An 18,243-nucleotide genomic window follows, 5' to 3' on the forward strand; every position below is an offset into this window, starting at 1 on the left:
CAAGCTTATGATTATAATTTAAGAATCTGACTAATTAAGTTACTTAATTCAATCAAAGTTAAAATCTCACGTTTATAAAAACTGCAATTTTGTATTAATCTGTACAACCTTTCAAGGGTGTAAATACACCAATACAAATTAATTTGGATTTCTTTATCACCAAACACACAAAGTTGAAGATCTATATAAGGAAAAATAGTCAAACAAAGGCTGCATGGGTTTTCTTTTTCTTTAATAACTTCAGGTATAACTGTACAAAAACATGACACCCACCAAAAGAGCAAGGAAACGTGTAATTTCATATTCTGTGAAAAGGCACTGCTCTGGTCCCCGTTTACAGACGTGCACACATTTATAGCGTAGCAATTCAAAAGTGTATGAGAAGATGATGCAGGAAGATTCCCTAATTGTTAAGATAATAACCATAATCATCACAAAGTGTTTACACTTTGACATTGAATGTCTGTCACAGGGTTGTTGTGCTTAAGAAAAGGTGCATTTTCAATCCATCTCCACCATTAATACACATTTTGGAATCCAGAGAAATACATGTAGTAATAAATACTATGATAAATATGAACATATTTGGTTTATGGGCTGCATGTTTATTCATAAGGCACAGTTTCACTTTCAATGTTGGGAGTGAGCATTTTGAGACGGTTTCATGTATCAGCCAGAGGGGAAAAAACGACTCATACGTACAATTTAAAGGTTGAATGAAAATGCCCAAATGATGTTTATTTATCACATCTCAGTTGGAAAATTGTCAATTCACGTAAAGTATTGCACAGTATATTCATTCACATATACACACAGTATGGTTAAAGTTACCAAACCATCAGGTCATGTCAAAACACTGCACAAAACAGTTTTTAGATCACCAACAGTAATTCTATCAGTTTTAATTTACAAAAATGCAGACAAACAGTTTTGCCTTGTTTCCTTTTCAACCCTCAGGCAGCCATCACCACATATTCCAAGTGAAAACAAATCTAAGTTGTCACAACACATTTGTGATTCTAGAAAACCCATCTCACAACGCTCACACAACCGGCTGTGTTAACCATGAGTTCACCGGTCCACCTGTGAGCTTGTGCACATGACACAGTACACATGACACATGACAAGCCAATCACATGCAGCATCACCAAATAAACAACAGGGAATTTAATAAGAGACGAGCTGAAAATATCTGTTACTGTGTGGAAAATTCAACAAGACATTTTCTATAAACACTGTAATCAAAAAAAAAAAAGAAACTGTGAGTAATGTTTAGAAAATACTAAATACACCACATGAATACAAAAAGGAGGAAGAGGTATAAATCACAATCAAACAATAAAGGCAATATTTAATAAATCAGTGTGAAAATGTATAGGCTTTTCATCTCTAGGCTATCTGCAGCCTTGAGTGGAATGTAACAAGTGTATAATCCATGTTATATTTACTTAATGCATAGTTTTTTTTACTTTTAGCAGCCGGCGACAGTATATAGTGAAAAAAACGCAGTGCCACCCAAGTGTATTGATCAAATATCCAGAAGCACAGTTATATCTCTTACCACCCTGGTTGTTTTGGACAGATAAACTCAGATTAGGACGACACTTGCTAAGTCGTAGAACTGAGAACTGACATTAACACTTGTGTTAATCTTTCTACGTTGTCCTGGAACATATGTTGTGATGTTAAAAACAACAGTAGCTAAAATCTCACTGGCTTAAAGGTGGCAGCTGTGTCTGAACTGCTCAAGCTATCTATTTTCCTGAACATCAGCATCTCGTCTTTATCTGCAGATCTGAAACTGCTGCTGGTTTGTCTTAATGCCTGGTATCGTGCATCAATGACAGTGTCTCCCTGTTATATGCACTTGAGTTGTTAGTTTGTTAGATGAATATTAAGCACTGCCCCTAACTAGCTATGCCCTGCTGGTACCATTTGTTTGCCAGCGTGGGGCACTGTTTGTACTGTAAACACTTCCTATTAATACATACATTTCCGGTATCATAATAATGAAAATAAAACAAAGTGATTGTAACGCGAATTTGTAATAAAGTCGTCCTGTGCTCTTTGGCACTTGATTAGTGAGGTTGTCGGTCTCTTGTTTCTAACTGCTCTTTCCAGGGTTGGTCAGAGGCATTAGTTACTATGGCAACCACTAAATGAGAAGACGAAGTTCGCTCCTAGCTGACTAAACTCGGTAATTCATGAGACAGGCACAATGTCTCTGTTTGTTGTGGTACTTTGTCCACAGTCATCCGAGAATCAGTTTGTGGGTCACATTTGGTCATTAAACCGTCTACACACTAAACCTGAGACTGAAATCAGATCGTACCGTGTAGAAGTATCTAAAAAAACGTCCTTTAAAAGTAAAAATAACAGTCTGATCAGAACACGAGAGATGACATTTAGGAATCACAGTCTCGACAGAAGAACAGGTCCGTTGAAAACTGCAGGTTGAGGATCACAGATCTTTTCCAGCACAATTTGCATTAAGAGTACATTGAAAAACATGAACATGGATCAAACATATGGTAGGAACAGCATTCTGGTCTTTATTCTCGTAAAGAGTCAGGTATGCATTAGGATGTTCTGCAACAATGTGGTAAATACAAATGAGGAATCGATTCCCCAAACTAGATAATGAATATGAAATAACTGGGATTAAATAAGGAAATCATGTTCTCAAATAAATCCTCAAGTTAAACTCTACACCGTACATTGGCTTAGTTGAGCATATCTGTGCCATGAACCATCTTTGGTTGAGGCATTTCTCATTTCATTAGAAGAAGAATAGCATTCAATAACCAGAGCATTAATATACCAACAATTATTAGTGTCAGAACATGACCAGATACTAACATGCTCCTCCCATGTTGAGATTTGGAAAAGTGCAAAAGTATTAACAAAAATATCCCATTTGTTCCCCCCTTTTCCAGTTTAGGTACCTCAAATCCCACCAAGGGGCGTTGTAACATTTCATCCATGTTCATAACATCCTCCAAGCTTGTTCCGGATTTATTTCAATCTCGTTCTTTTCCCCGCATTTATACCTGCAAACCAAAAGCAACGAACCCGGTTAGAAAACCACCTGGCGTGAGTAAAAAGTGTCACAGAAAAACCAGAGAAGTTCGACAAAATCCACTTACAGAACATTTGCTTGTGTTTAGAGTTACGTCACTGAGAGAGATATCACCCTCAGTATCAAAACTTTCTTCAAGCGACGAAGACGGAGCTCTGAAAACAAGAAACAGAGGAGTGAATCAAAAAGGTGTCCAGAAAGACTTAAGGACATTGTAATTTAGTTAAAATTTTCATTTATTAATTCCTGATATTTGCCAATAGATACGTATTTAAATATTTTGCACTGCTGACTTCATGCTGAACTTCCTGAGGTTCTGGTTTAGGAACATTTTTGCCAATGTGTCATACTGTACAGCCATAACTCCCAGTCTGTGTACCAATTACAACAGGTATACACCTGAAACACTCGCACTCTGGTTAGGTGCGGCCAATAGAAGCGTGAACACATCCTGGTTCTTAAAACTGGAAAATGTATTTCTTCATTACTATATATTTTTTTGAAAGTTTAGTACTTTTTAAATCAAGTGATTTCTTTGGATCTCTCACTAAAATACTAATCTTCATGTCCATTTTTCTCTCTTACCTCTTGGGGGTGCTGCGCTCCATAGCTTTACTCAACATGCTGTTTAAATCCACTCCGACTGACCTGCATGTGTCTTGGGAGTGAGTCACAGGCTGGGTTGTGGGAGTGAAACCAGGGTTTCCCAAGGAGGAGGAGCACGAGGAGAATGTGGTATCGGCAGCGTTGCCAGCAGCATTGCTGGGTGGGGAGGCCTTAGGGAGGAGGTCAGGACGACCTGACGGCATGACTGTACGAAGAGGGCGGAAAAACTGTTAGTGCTGTGTTGTGAAAGAAGAAGTTCACAGGCTGATACATGATGCAAGACTTAATCTCTGTGGTTAACAGTGCACATTATTTTAGTTCATTGGCTGCAGTTGAAACTCCACTGTTCCCCTGTTTTCCTGTATTTACAATTGTCTCCATCAGTGTCGTCTCTGGTGTCAGAGCTGACTTGACGTTGGAAGAAAGCTGGCTGGCTGCTGCTGCTGGTTTGTGACGTGAAAAAAGGCCCAGATCCAGCTGGTTTTCTCATAGGAACATGGGTCACTGCACGCCGCTTTTTAGATGGGGAGGTCTTCACTGGGTAGTAGAGAAAGAAAGGTGTTCATTAAGAGAAACTGACATGATCTATGCATGCTCATCGACAGATTAAGTATATACATACATGGGATCTTCCTGAAGACTACGCTGCACATGAACTTCTGAAATCGCTCTGCATAAAAGCCTGGTCTGTGCACTGACACAGTATCCTGAAGGAAAGGAATGATTACAAGTTGACATCTGTCATTTTTTTAATTCAAAACACTATAACTGAGGCTGGCAGAGGAATCTTACCCCATCGTGAACCAGAGCTTTCCATGAGTGCTCAAGCATCTTCGCAAATCTGAAAATCAACAGCAGATTAGTTGCAGAAGTTCGGTGGTCAGACACGTGCAGTTTCACATGATACATTGACAGTCAAGACACATTCAACTGAAATCCACTTCGAACCTGCATTTAAAGAACAAACAGACCTTGGTGTTGGCTCAGATAGTGAATGTGATGCATTTCCACTGCATCACATTCACTATCTCAGTGTCACCCAGGTGGAGGACAGCTGCTGCTGCACTGCTATCATGCTGCTTTTACTGTTGGGTTATGTTGGCACTGTGTAGGTGTCCGAGACTGAATGAGTAGTTTGTAGACAGACCACTTGTATCTACTGTTTACCTGTAGGACTGCAAAATGTCAATGATACCAATGTACACCAGCAGCCTCTCGCCTTTTAAGTTCCTTGCTGGTATTCCTCCAGTTCTGTAAAATAAAACAAAAAGGAATCCAATTTAGTCCTCAGTCGTACCTCTCTGTACAAAATTGATTGTTGCCTCACAGAGTGATTCTCTGGCTACAGAATCCCTGACACTCACTTGTCCTCTGTGTCCAGTGATCCCATGCTCCCCGACTCGGCCTGGATGGCCTCTATAGCAGTGCTGTACAGGGACTTTTGGCCTAGTGGCCTCCGCTGATCCATGGCCGCGGCCCCAGCCTCTTCGCTCAGCTGCTCTCGACAGGCCAGATCTACATTGTGGACTCCGACCAGGAGGCTGTAGTCCATTATCTTGAAACTCTGCAAGAGCTGAAAGGAAATTAAGAAGAAGTTGAATCAGACCAGTGACCGAATTACAGGTGAACTTGAAATGTGGATTGTTGTTGTACGACTGGGAGTTTTATCTAAAATGAATTTAACAATATCATGCTTGTTGCATTTTTCTTTAGTTCTCACCAGACAGTCTCTCTGAATGGTCCTGCAAACACCACTGTATTTGTCCGCCTCCAGTAACAGCGCATCAGGCATGTCCTGAATGAAGTCCAGGTCCTTGTATGTGGGCACAGACTTGCCCTTCTCTTTAGCTGAGGCCCGTCGCTTATAGGTGGAGCCCTTCAGATCAAACTTGAGGTGCATTTTCACTGCACTCGGGAGCAAATTGTTCATAACTGCAATACGGATGTTTTTACCTGCTGCCTGGACACAGTAGAGTCCATAGAACTTTGGTAATAAGGTGCGCTTGTTCTGGTTCAGGTTCTAATGGTGGAAAGAGGAAGGAGGGAAAATATTAACAGCATTAAACAAGTGTCAGTTTCATTGACTAGAAAGAGAAATGAGCGGCCGCTAAAGTAAACTGAAATGTGCATAGTTGATGAATAGATTAATTAAATAAGTAGATATTCCAAGCCACGAGTAAACACAATGTCCTATATAAATGATGCAGTCAGTAAGAAATAATGTCTTAGATGTTGAACATAACACACAGACAAGCAGATAACATAGAGCAATCTCTGGACATGTATATATTTGTACACAAGTAATTGTATGTCTACTTTGAGTAAATTTACTTTTACTTAAGTTGCAACGTGACCAATTTTCAAGGCCAAGAGAACTTTTTCAAATTGGTCAATGGAGCTTACCATAAAGTATCCTGGCAGCAGTTTCTGCAAGAATTCAGCCTCTTTGTGCTGCACTGTCTTAATGATGTATTCATCATCACTGGAGACGTAAAAAAGAGATCCACTGGCTCCAGAGTTCGACAGCTCAATCAGTGGGTCGTTACACAGAGAATACTGAAACCAGAGCAGAGCACAGTGGTTAAATGTGTGAAAACAAAACTTGAGAAGAGAGAAGAAACTATAGAAATCATCAGTATTGTGCCTTTACTTTGTCATGTCACACTTCCCTACTTTCCCACTTTCCAGACACAATACATGCTGAGAAATCAAAAATACCATGTAGTCATCAGGCCGGATGCCAAACATCTCTCTGAAGTAGCGAAAAGCGATAGGGGCGTATGTTTTGAACCTGAAGTCGCCATAGTGGTGCGCTGGTGTTAGGTTACTGCCCTCACTGTCAATAAAAGACAAAGGGGTTACAAGATTACACCACATACAAAGGAGGTCAAGACAATTAGACACGACATCCAGATGTAAGTATTGAGACATGCATTTAAGTGTCTTTTCAACATTCATGTATCCTTACTTCATCATTGTAATCTTATCCTTACCAAGGGAAGAAGATGCTTTCCACCACCTCAAAGTCCTGCAGCAGGACGTCTCTCTCAGGTTTTTGGCTCAAGCTGCCCACCGTGTAAGTGATGCCTAACTGGATAGCACCTTTCAGGGCCGATGAGGTCGTCTGGAAGACAGAGAAAAAAAAAACTAACATGTATCAAAGGACAAGTTTAGTTTAAAATGAATCTTCAGCATGTCACAGAGCCAATTAACTTTCACTGAATGTACGTTGACAGTGCACATTTTAAAGTCAGTGTCGAGGTGATCTCCCACCTTCTTGTACGTGGTCTCTCCGGTGGGATCAATTCCACGATGGCCGATTGTTTTTTTCTGGGCCTGAGTCATGGTCGTGCTTGGACCCTGTCAAAAGAAACATGGCAGACTGGAGAATTACAAGAGAAAACGAATTCACAGAAAGTTTGCAGCAATAAGTTTCAAAGAGGAAGGAAAAGAGGATGTGTCAGCTAAATATCGGTAAATTCCAAACTGCTAAAGATGAATGCAATGTGCGTTTCCTAATCGACTGGATTACGCCTTTCGTCTAAACAAATCTGATTTTTTCTTACCTCTGGATACACATTTTTACGAGGCCCAGTCGAATCTGAAGTGAGAAAACGGAGGAAACATATAAGTTACACAAGAAATACACAGGGGGAATTGAGTGAATCAAACAAACTCAAAGTTCTCACGCTGGACACATTAGATATCAAACAAGGCTTGAAAGGATAATACGCGTGAGAGTGCAATCTGATACAAGCATGTTCATTAAATCTGAGAGGGCCGTCTCCTCCAGAACTGACTCTGCCGGTCTTTGCACGTAATTGAAGGAATTAGATTATAAAATCCTACAATAATTAAAGTGAGTTCATACAGCACCAATACATGTGCTAGACTCTTTCATAAAGTTATGTCCCTGGGAGTGAATAGTTAACTTTTCTTAGGGAACACATTCTTAAAAGAAACACAAGATAATGGTGTGTGATGACTCTCTGCTTTTCAATTTACTCTCATATATTATATCAATTATTAATGGTTGAGTTGTTTGTTCAGCCAGTGAAAATGCAGGAGGATTTTTTTCACGATGGAAAATGTAACCCTGATAATGTAGCAGTGATGTCATCAGGATGATCTCATCTTAGCATTCTTTTAAAAAGTGTTTTACAAACGGGGGGTGTAGAGTTTCAGTGTTGAGCAGAAAGCCTCTAAAAATACGTTACTGGTTAATGGTAAATGTATCTTTGGAGCTTGAACTATCCTGGGGATAAAAAGTATTTCTTTGTAGCTTCTTTGATTTCTGACTGACCAAGAGAGGACTTGAGGAAATTGCATTGCTTAATCGCTGGATACTAAATAGTGGTTTAATGTATGAAATAAAATCCAGGACAGTATTATGTAGACCTGACAACTTACTGTATTTTTAATTATTAGTCAAAATACAGTAGTTACTTGCACATAAGCACAAAACTGAAGATAATAAAGACACACAGGGAAACATGGAGCAAAACTGAAAGGTGGAAATTCCTGCTGTGTCCCTTTAAAACCTTTGCTCTGTGCTGTACTGAACCTTTTATTTAAATGAACCCATTTCTAGCTGTTTATTTACTCTCAGTTGTAAATTGATCTGATGTATCCGTTTATAAAAATGAGGGTAGACGAAATACTATATAACAATAATTAAACAACAGAGCAACAAACCTAATCTTCCAAAACGATCGCTACATTCAGTCAACATTTCTCTAAAGCTTCAACAAAAAGATAAAATGAGAACTAAATAATAACAAAGGGAATAATAAACTGATAAACTGGTAACTGGGTGTATGTAAACATTTGTATATTTACAAGGCTCCACCCAACAACACACAGGTTTTGTGTGTTGAACTTTGAATAGTGAATCATCTCTCTCACTAGCCATGTGATAAGCTCCAGTTGTTGAAAGCATGTACATCAACAGGATCACCTCACAAAGTTAGTCAATGTTTGTGTACCTGTGTCAGTGCCGGATGGAGTCTTCAGATTATTTACTCAAGTAAAAGTACAAATACCACACTGCAATAATTTGAGTCCGACCAATAAGAAAACAGATAACAACTACAAGAAAATATATAGAACTCGAATTAACAAAATAAACATGTTTTACTTCAAATGTAAAAATAAATGCCCATCTTTTCTGCATCGTTTATTTAGTAAAATATATTTGTTTTTATGTTTGCGCATACTAGCAGACATAAAGACTGAAACCAACATGTCTGATACTGTTGTGTCTGTAAAAGGCTCCCATCGGCCGATATCATCAGCCAAGAGATATAAATCGGTTAGGCTCTGGTAAAACAAAAAACTACAAGTAAAACTACAACATTGACAGTGTTATCTCAGTAAAAGTGTGTTAGCATAATCAGGAAAATGGACCGAAAGTAAAAGGACCATGTCGCCTGTGACTGTGATGACATTTGATTATTATGACATTAATGTGTTACTAGCATTTTACTGTTAATGCTGGTTGATAGGAAAATATTTTGCTTTATTAGTTTTTGCTAGTTGATTAAGTAACTTGAAGCAGTTCTTGGGTGAATGTAGTGGAGTAAAAAGTACAATATTTCTCTACGGAATTTAGTAAAGTAGAAAAGTATCATAAAATGAGAACACTCAAGTACAAGTACCTTGTGTGTAGGATTTAGGTGAAAGGGATCTATTGGCAGAAATTGAATGTAAAATCATCCTAGTGGTGTTTTCACTAATGTGTAATAATCTAAATTGTAAGAATTGTTGTTTTCTTCACTGTAGAATGCCACAGGTTCTCCTTCATGTTTGGAAGGGGAGGGTGAGGTGAGGGTGTGTTCAGCTGCAACTTCACCACCAAATCCTCCACACTGAACCTTTAACTGGAACTTAGTTTCTCTCCACCACTGATCTGTATAAGTGAGTTAGGTAAACCAACTTCTGATTTAAAAACCATCTGATCTACACCATCCAGGTGGTAGATAGAGGGAGTGATTAAAAACAAAGTACTCACTGCCAGCTTGGCCCTGCAGCCCTGGAGGCTCCTCTGCAGCTGTGGCCATTCAGAGCAGTCACTGAACTCAACACTAGTTCAAGGTGAAGCTCAGATCTCCAGTGTCTCCTCGGCAGAGAGAAGACTTCGGGTTGGGTGGGAGGAGGCCTGCGAGGACAAAGTGTAAAGCTCGTCAACTCAAACCAGTCCTGATGACTTCACGCCACAAATATTGACTCCAGCCACGTTGCCCTGCTGAGCTGATGGAGGAGCTGATGGAGGAGCTGACCAGGGTTAGAAAAACAAAGTGCTGTCTAATGGAGGCAGGGAAGTGTTGTTGAATGGCGCGAGCAGCGGGACATGTTGAAACAGGCCACTACAACAACAACCAGGATGTCTGGATTGCGACATTAAGCCAAACAGAGGCGCGTTAGCTAGCTGCTAACTCCACTTTTTTTAACTTTTCTAACTTAAACCCAGATGTTTCTAACCCGATAACTGAGCCCGCAACGACACAAACAAAGCTGTTCACTCACCCGGGAAACCTGCGAGGGACCTCTCTCGGTTTTCCTGTGAGAGGAAATACAAGTTTTTTTCTATTTGGATAAAACACCTTTTTCCTGAAACTAATAAACAAGGAAGCAGTGCGGAAGCGGCTGTTTTGTGGCCGGCTCTGTTAGCAGGAGCTAGCACAGCACTTCCGGTTTTAAAAAAAATCCTTCACAATAACACTACTTGTTATTATCATCACCTTCCAAACTACCAAGAATGTAACTGTGTACACTTCCCCCAATCCAAACAAATATAGCATCTATTCATTTATTTCATTTAAGATATTATAGAATGATTAAATGTATTTGTTGAAACCAGGTTGAAACATTACTTTTTGGGGCTTTATTTTTGTAGATTTGTAGAACAACATCAACACACAACCCAAATTATATGAATCTTATAATCACGTGGAAGGAAATCACAAAAGAGTATATGTATGTCCCACTTTTATTTTGATGCCAAACAGAAAGTGCAGTGTAGATTTTAAAAGAAATGCGGGGGGTAGTCTGGAGCAAATTCCAATACAACATTTACATTTACTTTAATTGACATAAAAGTGTTTATTTGTGATTTTGTCATTCAGGATCTGTCACACACTCACCTATTACATGCAACAATGAATCCTAGAGGACACGTGTTTTATTACATGTGTGAACTTTTTATTACATGAATGGATTGAAAATAATCTGAAAATTTTTGTCTCAAAATCACTATTATTTCTCTTATTTGAAGCTGCCAAACTGTAAAGAGTTGTGTGTTCAGTCATAAAATAGCAGGTGAAATCTTTAGTTTAGCTATTAAGAGCTCTTCTGAGCAGCTCAAACAAAAACCTGCAGAAAAGAGTGTAAACTCAGCATTATCTTCCATACTTTTTTTATTTTTGTCCAAATGGATTAAACACATTATTTTAATCTTTACTTTAGCAAGTATTTATGTTGTAGGTGAATCCGGGCTCCTCGGGGACGCTGGGAGCAGTGTAGCCTGGTGTTGGGCTGTAGTCTGGGTTTGGCAGCTTGCTGTCGAAGCACGTCCACCGAGCGTCTCCTTTGCCCTTGCAGCACTCGTATGGCATTGTCTTGATGGAATATTCCTCCACACAGAACTGAGACAGAGTTTGTTTCCACTGCAAGAAAAAAAACATACTATTGTCTCAAAACCTCAACTAAAGAAAAACACACAAAAGTACTCTTTGTTCACCCAGGTAAATCTTTATTGCTTTTATGTATGTGGAGGAAACTTGTCATTTTGGTGAATTTCTGTGTGAAAATACTATATATAGCATACATTTACGTCCATCTTTATTTTTTCTGTTGTTTCAAGTTGTTTGTTTGTTTTTTTACATTTATTATTGGATATTACAACAAAAAACATTTAAAACTAGGAGCTCTCTGTGTCTTGTGTGTTTGATATAGTTGCTAAATATATGTTGCAGTTTTTTGATAAAAGGTTGAGATGTTTTTGGAGAATTTCTGGAGACTATGACATAAAATATGCGATATATTACTGTGTATAACAGCATACCATTTTAGTATTTTACTCAATCTAAAAAAGTATGTATATTGACAGTCAAGTCTGGTTTCCCCACCTCAAACATTAATCGTATTTTAACATGTGCATCTGTCTGTCATTGTCCTCACAAACACTCACAGCTTGTTGGGCACAGCACAGGATCTGGTGACTCTGCTGCGCCACTTGGCCACTGCAGCACAAATGGTACCACGACTCCAGACGGTTGATGGCGTTTCCACGGCGTTGGTAGTGGCTACTGCCGGATCTTGGGAAGAAGCCTGCCGGGTACCTGGGTCGACCCTGACCCTGATGGCAAATGGCAGCCAGGTTTTGGGCCGTGGGACGGGCGGGTGGGAAAGGAACGTCAATCTCATTGAGGGGCCGTCTTTGGGTTTCTGTGGAAATACACAGAGGTTAACATCATTTTAATTGGAAGAATATATCGAGTATAAATACTGATTGAATCTAGAAGAAGTTACCAGCAACATTTGTTAATGCTTTAACTTGTATCCATGGTTCTTGGACAATAAAGACAGGTCGTGACCCGAGATATATGGATCATATATGAATCCATTCCTCCACAGCTCATGAATAACTTCATAAAAAACAAAAATGCACCTTCATTCAAGCCGTGAACAAGATCTTGACACGTTGACATTTTCTTGGCACCTAACAAGATAAATGCCCTCATGCAGAGACAAGTAATCAGCTGGTAACTTGGTATCCAGGCAGGCAGCGTGACACAAAGCCATCAAGTGTAAATACTCAAAGAACCTAAAATTACCTCCAAAATTTGCACCATGAAGAGTCAGAAAAGCCAACATCCAAAGTCCTGTGAGTCCTCCAGCTGAAGTCATGGCTGCACGGCGGTGTGGAAGGATTTTCAAAAGGCAGATTTCTCTCCGGTATCCTCTCAGTGATGTGACCGGATCAGAAACCAGTATATATGGGCGAGGGGAGTGAGTGTGTGTGTGAAATGCTTGGAAGTGGGGGTGGAGATAAGTTGGAAAATTAGTTTGATCTCTGATATCTGCTGACATGTGCAACATACCAAACTATTACTGAAAGTTCCCAAGGCCTTGAAAAACACTTGAATGCTGGTGGAATGAGAAACCAAAGCTGACAGTGAAATATTTTATCGTGGCACTGACCTGTTTATTAAAACCTGTGTGTTTTCTTTCCCCCAAAACTTTACATGGCTTTCGGTTAACTCCTTCAAAAACTGTCTGAGTGTGCATCCTGTTATCAAAGAGGATGGTTCACACTCTCCAAACATCTCGTGATGTTGTGACTTTCTGCACATGAGCATGATGGTTGCACTCACTCGATGTCAGTGAATCACTTTCATTGTTTTTCCCTCCCTTAAAATTCAAACAACTCTCACACAATCATTCCTGCTGTCAGCATTGTTCTGTTTAACTCATGTTGATTCATTGAATCTGTTGAGTTAATCTGTTACTGTTCTCCCCAGCCCTTATAAGAAGCATGTTAATTTTCTTTTATTGTGTACTATCAAGTTATTTCCACATTTAGAATAAGTGCTTGTTGATATTTGATTGTTCTGTTTTGTGTTGCAGGAGGTTTTTCAGGTGTGTCCTCAGGGTATGAAATGTTCACCACCCTTGATATGTGCAGCTATTCTGCAGCTGCCAAACACAGACTCATTACATTTAAATCATTCTCACCTAATGTAAAGGTGCTGCTCCAAAGTAACTCATATATGATTCTGTTGTTTTAACTTGTGTCCACAGTCCTTGGACAATAAGGACAGAGTGTGACTCAGTGTGTTTTCATGATTTGGCCCTCAGAATTGATTTTTAGTGTCTAGAAGGAAAAATCAAAACCCTGAGGGTTCAATAAAATCACCTGTTGCTCACATTCTTCTACACCTGATAAATATCTTTGACCCATTAGTTTCATATAAGTAAAACTTTAGTCTGAACTTGAGCTAAACATGGTTCTACACATTAAATATGCATTTAATTAACTGTCATCGTCAGGTCAGAAGCTAATACTTCACTTTGATATTTGTCAGATAACAATAAATTCCATGATCCAAGCAAGATCTTGACATGTTGACATTTTCTGTTACCTAACAAGATATATATCCTCATGCAAAGTTTTGACATGTGATTAGTCAGTTGGTATCTTGGCATCCGTGCAGGCAGGTGATACCTTCTCCCTGATTGGCTTACCCGGCGACACCGCAGCAAATAAAAAGGGTGTCAGTCGAGAGGCCGTGTATCCAGATCCCACTTTAATTTGGTTCAGGTAAGAACTTTTTAAAAATATTATAACTATAAGGATTTTTAAGGAGTTTTAAGGATTATTATAACAAACATCGGCAAATGGTAGAAATCAGTCAGTGGCTTAAATTTTAGCGGCGTTGAAGCAAACTGGTGAACTTTATTTATCATGTCATGGGTGTTAGTCGACTAGTGATGCTGGATGCTAGATGAAGTCTGAATATGTCAAAACTCCACCGACACCTTTTACACGTGTTGTTGGAGTTTCTAGATGTTTCTCTTCTCCACGCACGTTGGAAGGTTTGCGAAGATGTACCAGAAATCACTAACTCTGCTTCTTGTAAATGAAATTAGATGCACCAGTCCTCATGTGTTCCACCTGTGTTCAATTGCCCCTGCCTTCCCTGTGTATATAAGTCTCTGTGCTTCCGTTGGTTCGTTATGCCTCGTCTCTTGTGCTTGTCATTCCTCTGCGTCATCTCCATCTCTCGTGAGTTCCTAGTGTTTTCCTCAGTGTGCTCTGTTTTTTTTCAGGTTAGGCTTTTTGAGATCTCTCTGTTTAGCTGTTTTTTTCCTGTTAAGATATTTTGCCATTAAAAGGACACTTCTTGTTGAAACATCTGTCTCTGCATCTTGGGTCCACCTGCTCCACAAACCCTGACAATTGTCCCCCAAATGTTTGTGTGTCTGTGTGTTGTTCGCATATCGTGGTTAATTCTGGTTCTGTGTTTGCATTATTTCAGGTGTAACAATGAAAGGGCTGGCCTACTTTCCCGTGGGTTTAGTGGTGATTGGTAAGTCAACAAAATAAGTCAAATAGATGCCAGAAATGTCTGGAAATACCCAAAAACTTTCCTAGAAATCTTTTTTGATAAATGCTCATGTAAAATTCCCACATGTTGAATATCACGTTTTACTTAATAAATGTTTTTTATCGTATTTAACAGTGGCAGAAAGTAATTAAGTCCATTCACTCTTGGTCCTCTTTTTCTTATTCTGAAAGAGTCCATTCATACAGTATATTTCAGTGTTAATGCATTTTTAAGAAATTATTTTACTTTTACTTGTCATTGTCTTTTGTTGTTACTATTAATTAACTGAAATACCTGGAGTCTTTAATCGCTTCCATTTATTGACCAATAGTGATTTTATACTTTTGGATTTCTCACCGCCTGCTTTTCATCCTTGTTTTATTGCAGGGCTCTGCTCTGCTTTACCAGCAGGAAGAGAGTTTGCCACATCATTCATGCAAAACCTTGGGGGTGATGGTAAGGATACTCGTTTCTCTGTTGAAGTTGCAGCTCTGCCTTCTTCCCAAGGCCGCACCAAGGTCAAGGTGACGGCCGAGGGTGAGGTCACAGTGGAGGAAATTGAGCCCGGCAAGAGCTTCTCCTTCAAGCTTCCTGACAGCGTAGAGATGAAGGGCAGCAAAAAGTCCCATCAGACTGTGCTGATTGAGGCGAGCCAAGATGTCAGTGTGACGTCACTCAACTTCAAGCAGTACACAGCAGACACCTCTGTGGTTTACCCAGTAAAGGACTGGGGGACTGAGTACTACATATTCACTCCCATCGGCGACGAGAGTGACGGCATTAAAGAATTTTCCATCACCAACCACAAGGAGCCCAACACAGTTGAGATTTCCCTTCAGGGCTCAGTCAGATTCCTGGGGAAATATTACACTAGAGGAAGTGCGATGACCATAAAGCTCGAGGCGTTTGAGGCTGTTCAGATTCAGAGCCTAGAAAACCTGAGTGGCACGAAAGTGGTCTCGCGTCTTCCTGTTGCCGTCTCCTCGGGACATGGCTGTGTTCAGAAATTCACCTCTTGCAACCACGTCTACGAACAACTTCTTCCTGTGTACAGCTGGGGGAAAGAATTCATCATCGCACCCCTGCCTTATCATAACAAGTTTACCAATCAATATGACAGCGTTTACGTCCAAGCAGCCGAGCCCACCAAAATTAGCATGAGTATTAATGGAAGAGTCCAGTATTACACAATGCATGCAGGAGAAACTCATGAGATAAAATCATATTGGCCAAATGCTATATATCTGACATCCGACAAGGGTGTCCAGGTCCTATTTGAATTCAACGGGGGTCCTATTGACTTCTTTGATCGTGCTGATCCCTTCCTGATGACTATACTGCCCACAATTCATTTTAGCACTTCCTACGCCCTGCAGGGACAGGGTGATTTTTACAACTCAATTATAGCTGTGGCTCGGAACAAAGACCTGGCTGACATCAAAATTGATCCAAAGCCCAAGTCTGAAAACTTTGACTGGCATAAAGTAGATGGGACTGATTTCTCCTGGGCTGAGATGCAATATAGCACCGGGGCAACCTTCTATCAGATATCTCACCCCAGCTCCCCCTTTGGTGTCTACAGTTTAGGTGTTGCTTCTGCTAATGGGTATGGATCCCCTGCATCTGGCGAAACAGCAGGTAAGGAGAGAGTCAGTCAAAATATACTGTAATATGAAATACAGCATAACATAGTGTGCGACATTAAGGAAAAACAAAGCCTACCATTAAGCACGGTTATTATAGTAGTTGGATTGTTATAGTATTATTGTATTGTAAAGCATAGTGTAGTATAGCTTAACGTGGTATAGTAAAGTGTAGTATAGAATAGTATATATTTGTACGAAGAGCATAGTAGAGCCAAGCAATAGCACAGTGCACTACAGAGTCACATAACTTACAACTAATAGTAATGCTACTGTGCTGTAAACTAAGAATGAAATGGTTTGTGTGTCCTCTCCAACTCTTACATTGTGTCAGAGAAACGTGACTGCAGCACTATGAAGTGTCCTGAAGACGAAGTGTGCAAGATGAGCAGAAACTCCCCAATATGTTTCAAAAAACCACCCGCTGTCAAAGCAGGTACCTGCTGGGCCATGGGGGATCCTCACTATCGCACATTCGATGGCTCCTACTACAACTTCATGGGCAACTGCACCTACACAATGGTCAAGAACTGCCATGCTGGGGAAAACCTTCCAGCTTTTGAGGTTGATGCGCAGAATACCAAACGTACCGGTTCAGAGGTCACATTCATCGGCAAAGTGATCATTAAGGTCCATGGGTACACTATGGCTCTCGTGCGATCGGAGTTTGGCCTTGTCCAGGTGAGTAAGATCAGAACAAATATTACTGCTCATATTTTTTAAGGAATTAAGTGAATCAGTCAATTAATTCAAAAACATCTGAATCTGCCTTAGATGAACTACACAATGTGGAATCTCCCTATCAACCTGGGCAATGGCAAGGTGAAGTTATCCCAGAGCGGCTTGTCTGTCGTTGTGGAGACAGATTTTGGCCTGACAGTGCAGTATGACTGGAAGGAGTATCTTGTCATTAGCCTGCCGGGCACATTTTCTGGCAAGGTGTGTGGCATGTGTGGCAACTTCAACACCAAAAAGGAGGATGACTTTGTGACTTCTACCGGCTCACAGACCAACAATGTAGTGACCTTTGGCAAGAGCTGGAAGGTTACTGATGGGCCACATGATTCCCAGTGTCGAGATGAATGCCCGGGCAATTGTGAGACCTGTGAAAACCACAGCTTCTTGGGACGCATTAAAGACAAACTCTTCTGCAGCTTGCTTACCACGGTCATGGATGGACCACTCAGCGATTGCAATGCTGTCCTTGACTCCAAAGTCCTTCATGAGATGTGTATGTATGATGTTTGCATGGGTGAGGGGATGACGAACTTCATGTGTGACACCTTGCAAGTGTACGCTGATTCCTGTCAGAGAGCGGGCTTTAAAATCTATGACTGGCGGCACCTTGCCCGTTGCCGTGAGTAACTCCATTGAATATACTTGAAGATATCAGCTGTTTGAGTTTCACACTTATCCTGTGATGATAATATATTGTAATTTTGTCTGAAATAGCTGAACCACGATGCGCAGAGAACAGCCATTACGAGTTCTGTGGGAACGCCTGCCCTGCCACCTGTGAAAACCCAGATGCTGTCAAAAACTGCAAAGAAAACTGTGTGGAGACCTGTGTCTGTGACGAGGGCTTCCTGCTGAGTGGCACTGCGTGTGTCCCAAAGGTCCAGTGTGGCTGCTCGTACAAAGGCTTCTATATAGAAGCTGAAGCCTCTTTCTTTACTGACAACTGTACTGAGAAATGCACATGCGATCAACATACCAAGCAAGTTAAGTGTGAGACACCGGGTTGTCAGCAGGGCTTTCAGTGCAAGATGGTTGATCAACTTCTTGGATGTCAACCAGTGTCTTATTC

The 18,243-nt window shown here is 40.4% G+C and overlaps 3 protein-coding genes across 7 annotated transcripts; 1 reads left to right on the top strand and 2 right to left on the bottom strand.

The window, feature by feature from the left end:
• Positions 1–730: 730 nt before the first annotated feature.
• Positions 731–10,541, bottom strand: LOC117770592 (phosphatidylinositol 4-phosphate 5-kinase type-1 alpha-like). Of its 3 annotated transcripts, none has more exons than XM_034600206.1 (16): positions 10,211–10,541; positions 9,696–9,842; positions 7,252–7,286; positions 6,959–7,045; positions 6,679–6,809; positions 6,404–6,521; positions 6,089–6,241; positions 5,406–5,705; positions 5,050–5,258; positions 4,853–4,936; positions 4,478–4,526; positions 4,308–4,392; positions 4,055–4,222; positions 3,665–3,890; positions 3,147–3,234; positions 731–3,050 (listed from the first exon to the last, which is right to left on the bottom strand). In XM_034600206.1, the coding sequence occupies exons 2-16, from the start codon at positions 9,742–9,744 to the stop codon at positions 3,045–3,047; spliced, it is 1,788 nt and encodes a 595-aa protein (XP_034456097.1). In that variant the 5' UTR covers positions 9,745–9,842; positions 10,211–10,541; the 3' UTR covers positions 731–3,044. The 3 variants fall into 3 exon arrangements, with proteins under 3 accessions (XP_034456097.1, XP_034456098.1, XP_034456099.1); XM_034600207.1 differs by having other exon boundaries at positions 3,728–3,890; positions 10,211–10,539; XM_034600208.1 differs by lacking the exons at positions 9,696–9,842; positions 10,211–10,541 and adding an exon at positions 8,671–8,703 and having other exon boundaries at positions 2,515–3,050.
• Positions 10,542–11,091: 550 nt separating this feature from the next.
• On the bottom strand, positions 11,092–12,679 carry ecm1a (extracellular matrix protein 1a). Its single transcript, XM_034600219.1, has 3 exons — positions 12,520–12,679; positions 11,874–12,130; positions 11,092–11,349 (listed from the first exon to the last, which is right to left on the bottom strand). Exons 1-3 carry the CDS (start codon positions 12,590–12,592, stop codon positions 11,146–11,148), a joined length of 534 nt encoding a protein of 177 aa, XP_034456110.1. The 5' UTR covers positions 12,593–12,679; the 3' UTR covers positions 11,092–11,145.
• A 125-nt stretch (positions 12,680–12,804) lies between these two features.
• Positions 12,805–18,231, top strand: LOC117770594 (alpha-tectorin-like). Of its 3 annotated transcripts, none has more exons than XR_004615423.1 (5): positions 12,805–13,337; positions 13,900–14,006; positions 15,202–16,415; positions 16,696–17,117; positions 17,211–17,491. XR_004615423.1 is itself a non-coding variant. In XM_034600209.1 (5 exons), the coding sequence occupies exons 2-5, from the start codon at positions 15,228–15,230 to the stop codon at positions 18,027–18,029; spliced, it is 708 nt and encodes a 235-aa protein (XP_034456100.1). In that variant the 5' UTR covers positions 12,805–14,006; positions 15,202–15,227; the 3' UTR covers positions 18,030–18,231. The 3 variants fall into 3 exon arrangements, 1 of the variants encoding a protein (XP_034456100.1); XM_034600209.1 differs by adding an exon at positions 17,972–18,231 and having other exon boundaries at positions 12,805–14,006; positions 15,202–15,249; positions 16,771–17,117; XR_004615422.1 differs by having other exon boundaries at positions 12,805–14,006; positions 15,205–16,415.
• Positions 18,232–18,243: the final 12 nt, after the last annotated feature.

This window comes from Hippoglossus hippoglossus, chromosome 11, assembly GCF_009819705.1.
Source record: "Hippoglossus hippoglossus isolate fHipHip1 chromosome 11, fHipHip1.pri, whole genome shotgun sequence".
Lineage (NCBI taxonomy): Eukaryota > Metazoa > Chordata > Actinopteri > Pleuronectiformes > Pleuronectidae > Hippoglossus > Hippoglossus hippoglossus.

Excerpts from the sequence above, each read along its gene's own strand:
- LOC117770592 (XM_034600206.1), bottom strand. The coding sequence starts at position 9,744 with ATGGCCACAGCTGCAGAGGAGCCTCCAGGGCTGCAGGGCCAAGCTGGC. Across the intron at positions 4,937-5,049 it reads TCACTGGACACAGAGGACAA|AACTGGAGGAATACCAGCAA; the intron begins GTGAGTGTCAGG and ends TTTATTTTACAG. Across the intron at positions 4,527-4,852 it reads GACATTTTGCAGTCCTACAG|ATTTGCGAAGATGCTTGAGC; the intron begins GTAAACAGTAGA and ends GTTGATTTTCAG.
- ecm1a (XM_034600219.1), bottom strand. The coding sequence starts at position 12,592 with ATGACTTCAGCTGGAGGACTCACAGGACTTTGGATGTTGGCTTTTCTG. Across the intron at positions 12,131-12,519 it reads TCATGGTGCAAATTTTGGAG|AAACCCAAAGACGGCCCCTC; the intron begins GTAATTTTAGGT and ends GTATTTCCACAG. Across the intron at positions 11,350-11,873 it reads TGTGCTGTGCCCAACAAGCT|TGGAAACAAACTCTGTCTCA; the intron begins GTGAGTGTTTGT and ends TTTTTCTTGCAG.
- LOC117770594 (XM_034600209.1), top strand. The coding sequence starts at position 15,228 with ATGCAAAACCTTGGGGGTGATG. Across the intron at positions 15,250-16,770 it reads GCAAAACCTTGGGGGTGATG|AGAAACGTGACTGCAGCACT; the intron begins GTAAGGATACTC and ends ACATTGTGTCAG. Across the intron at positions 17,492-17,971 it reads AGCTGGAAGGTTACTGATGG|AAAAACTGCAAAGAAAACTG; the intron begins GCCACATGATTC and ends CCAGATGCTGTC.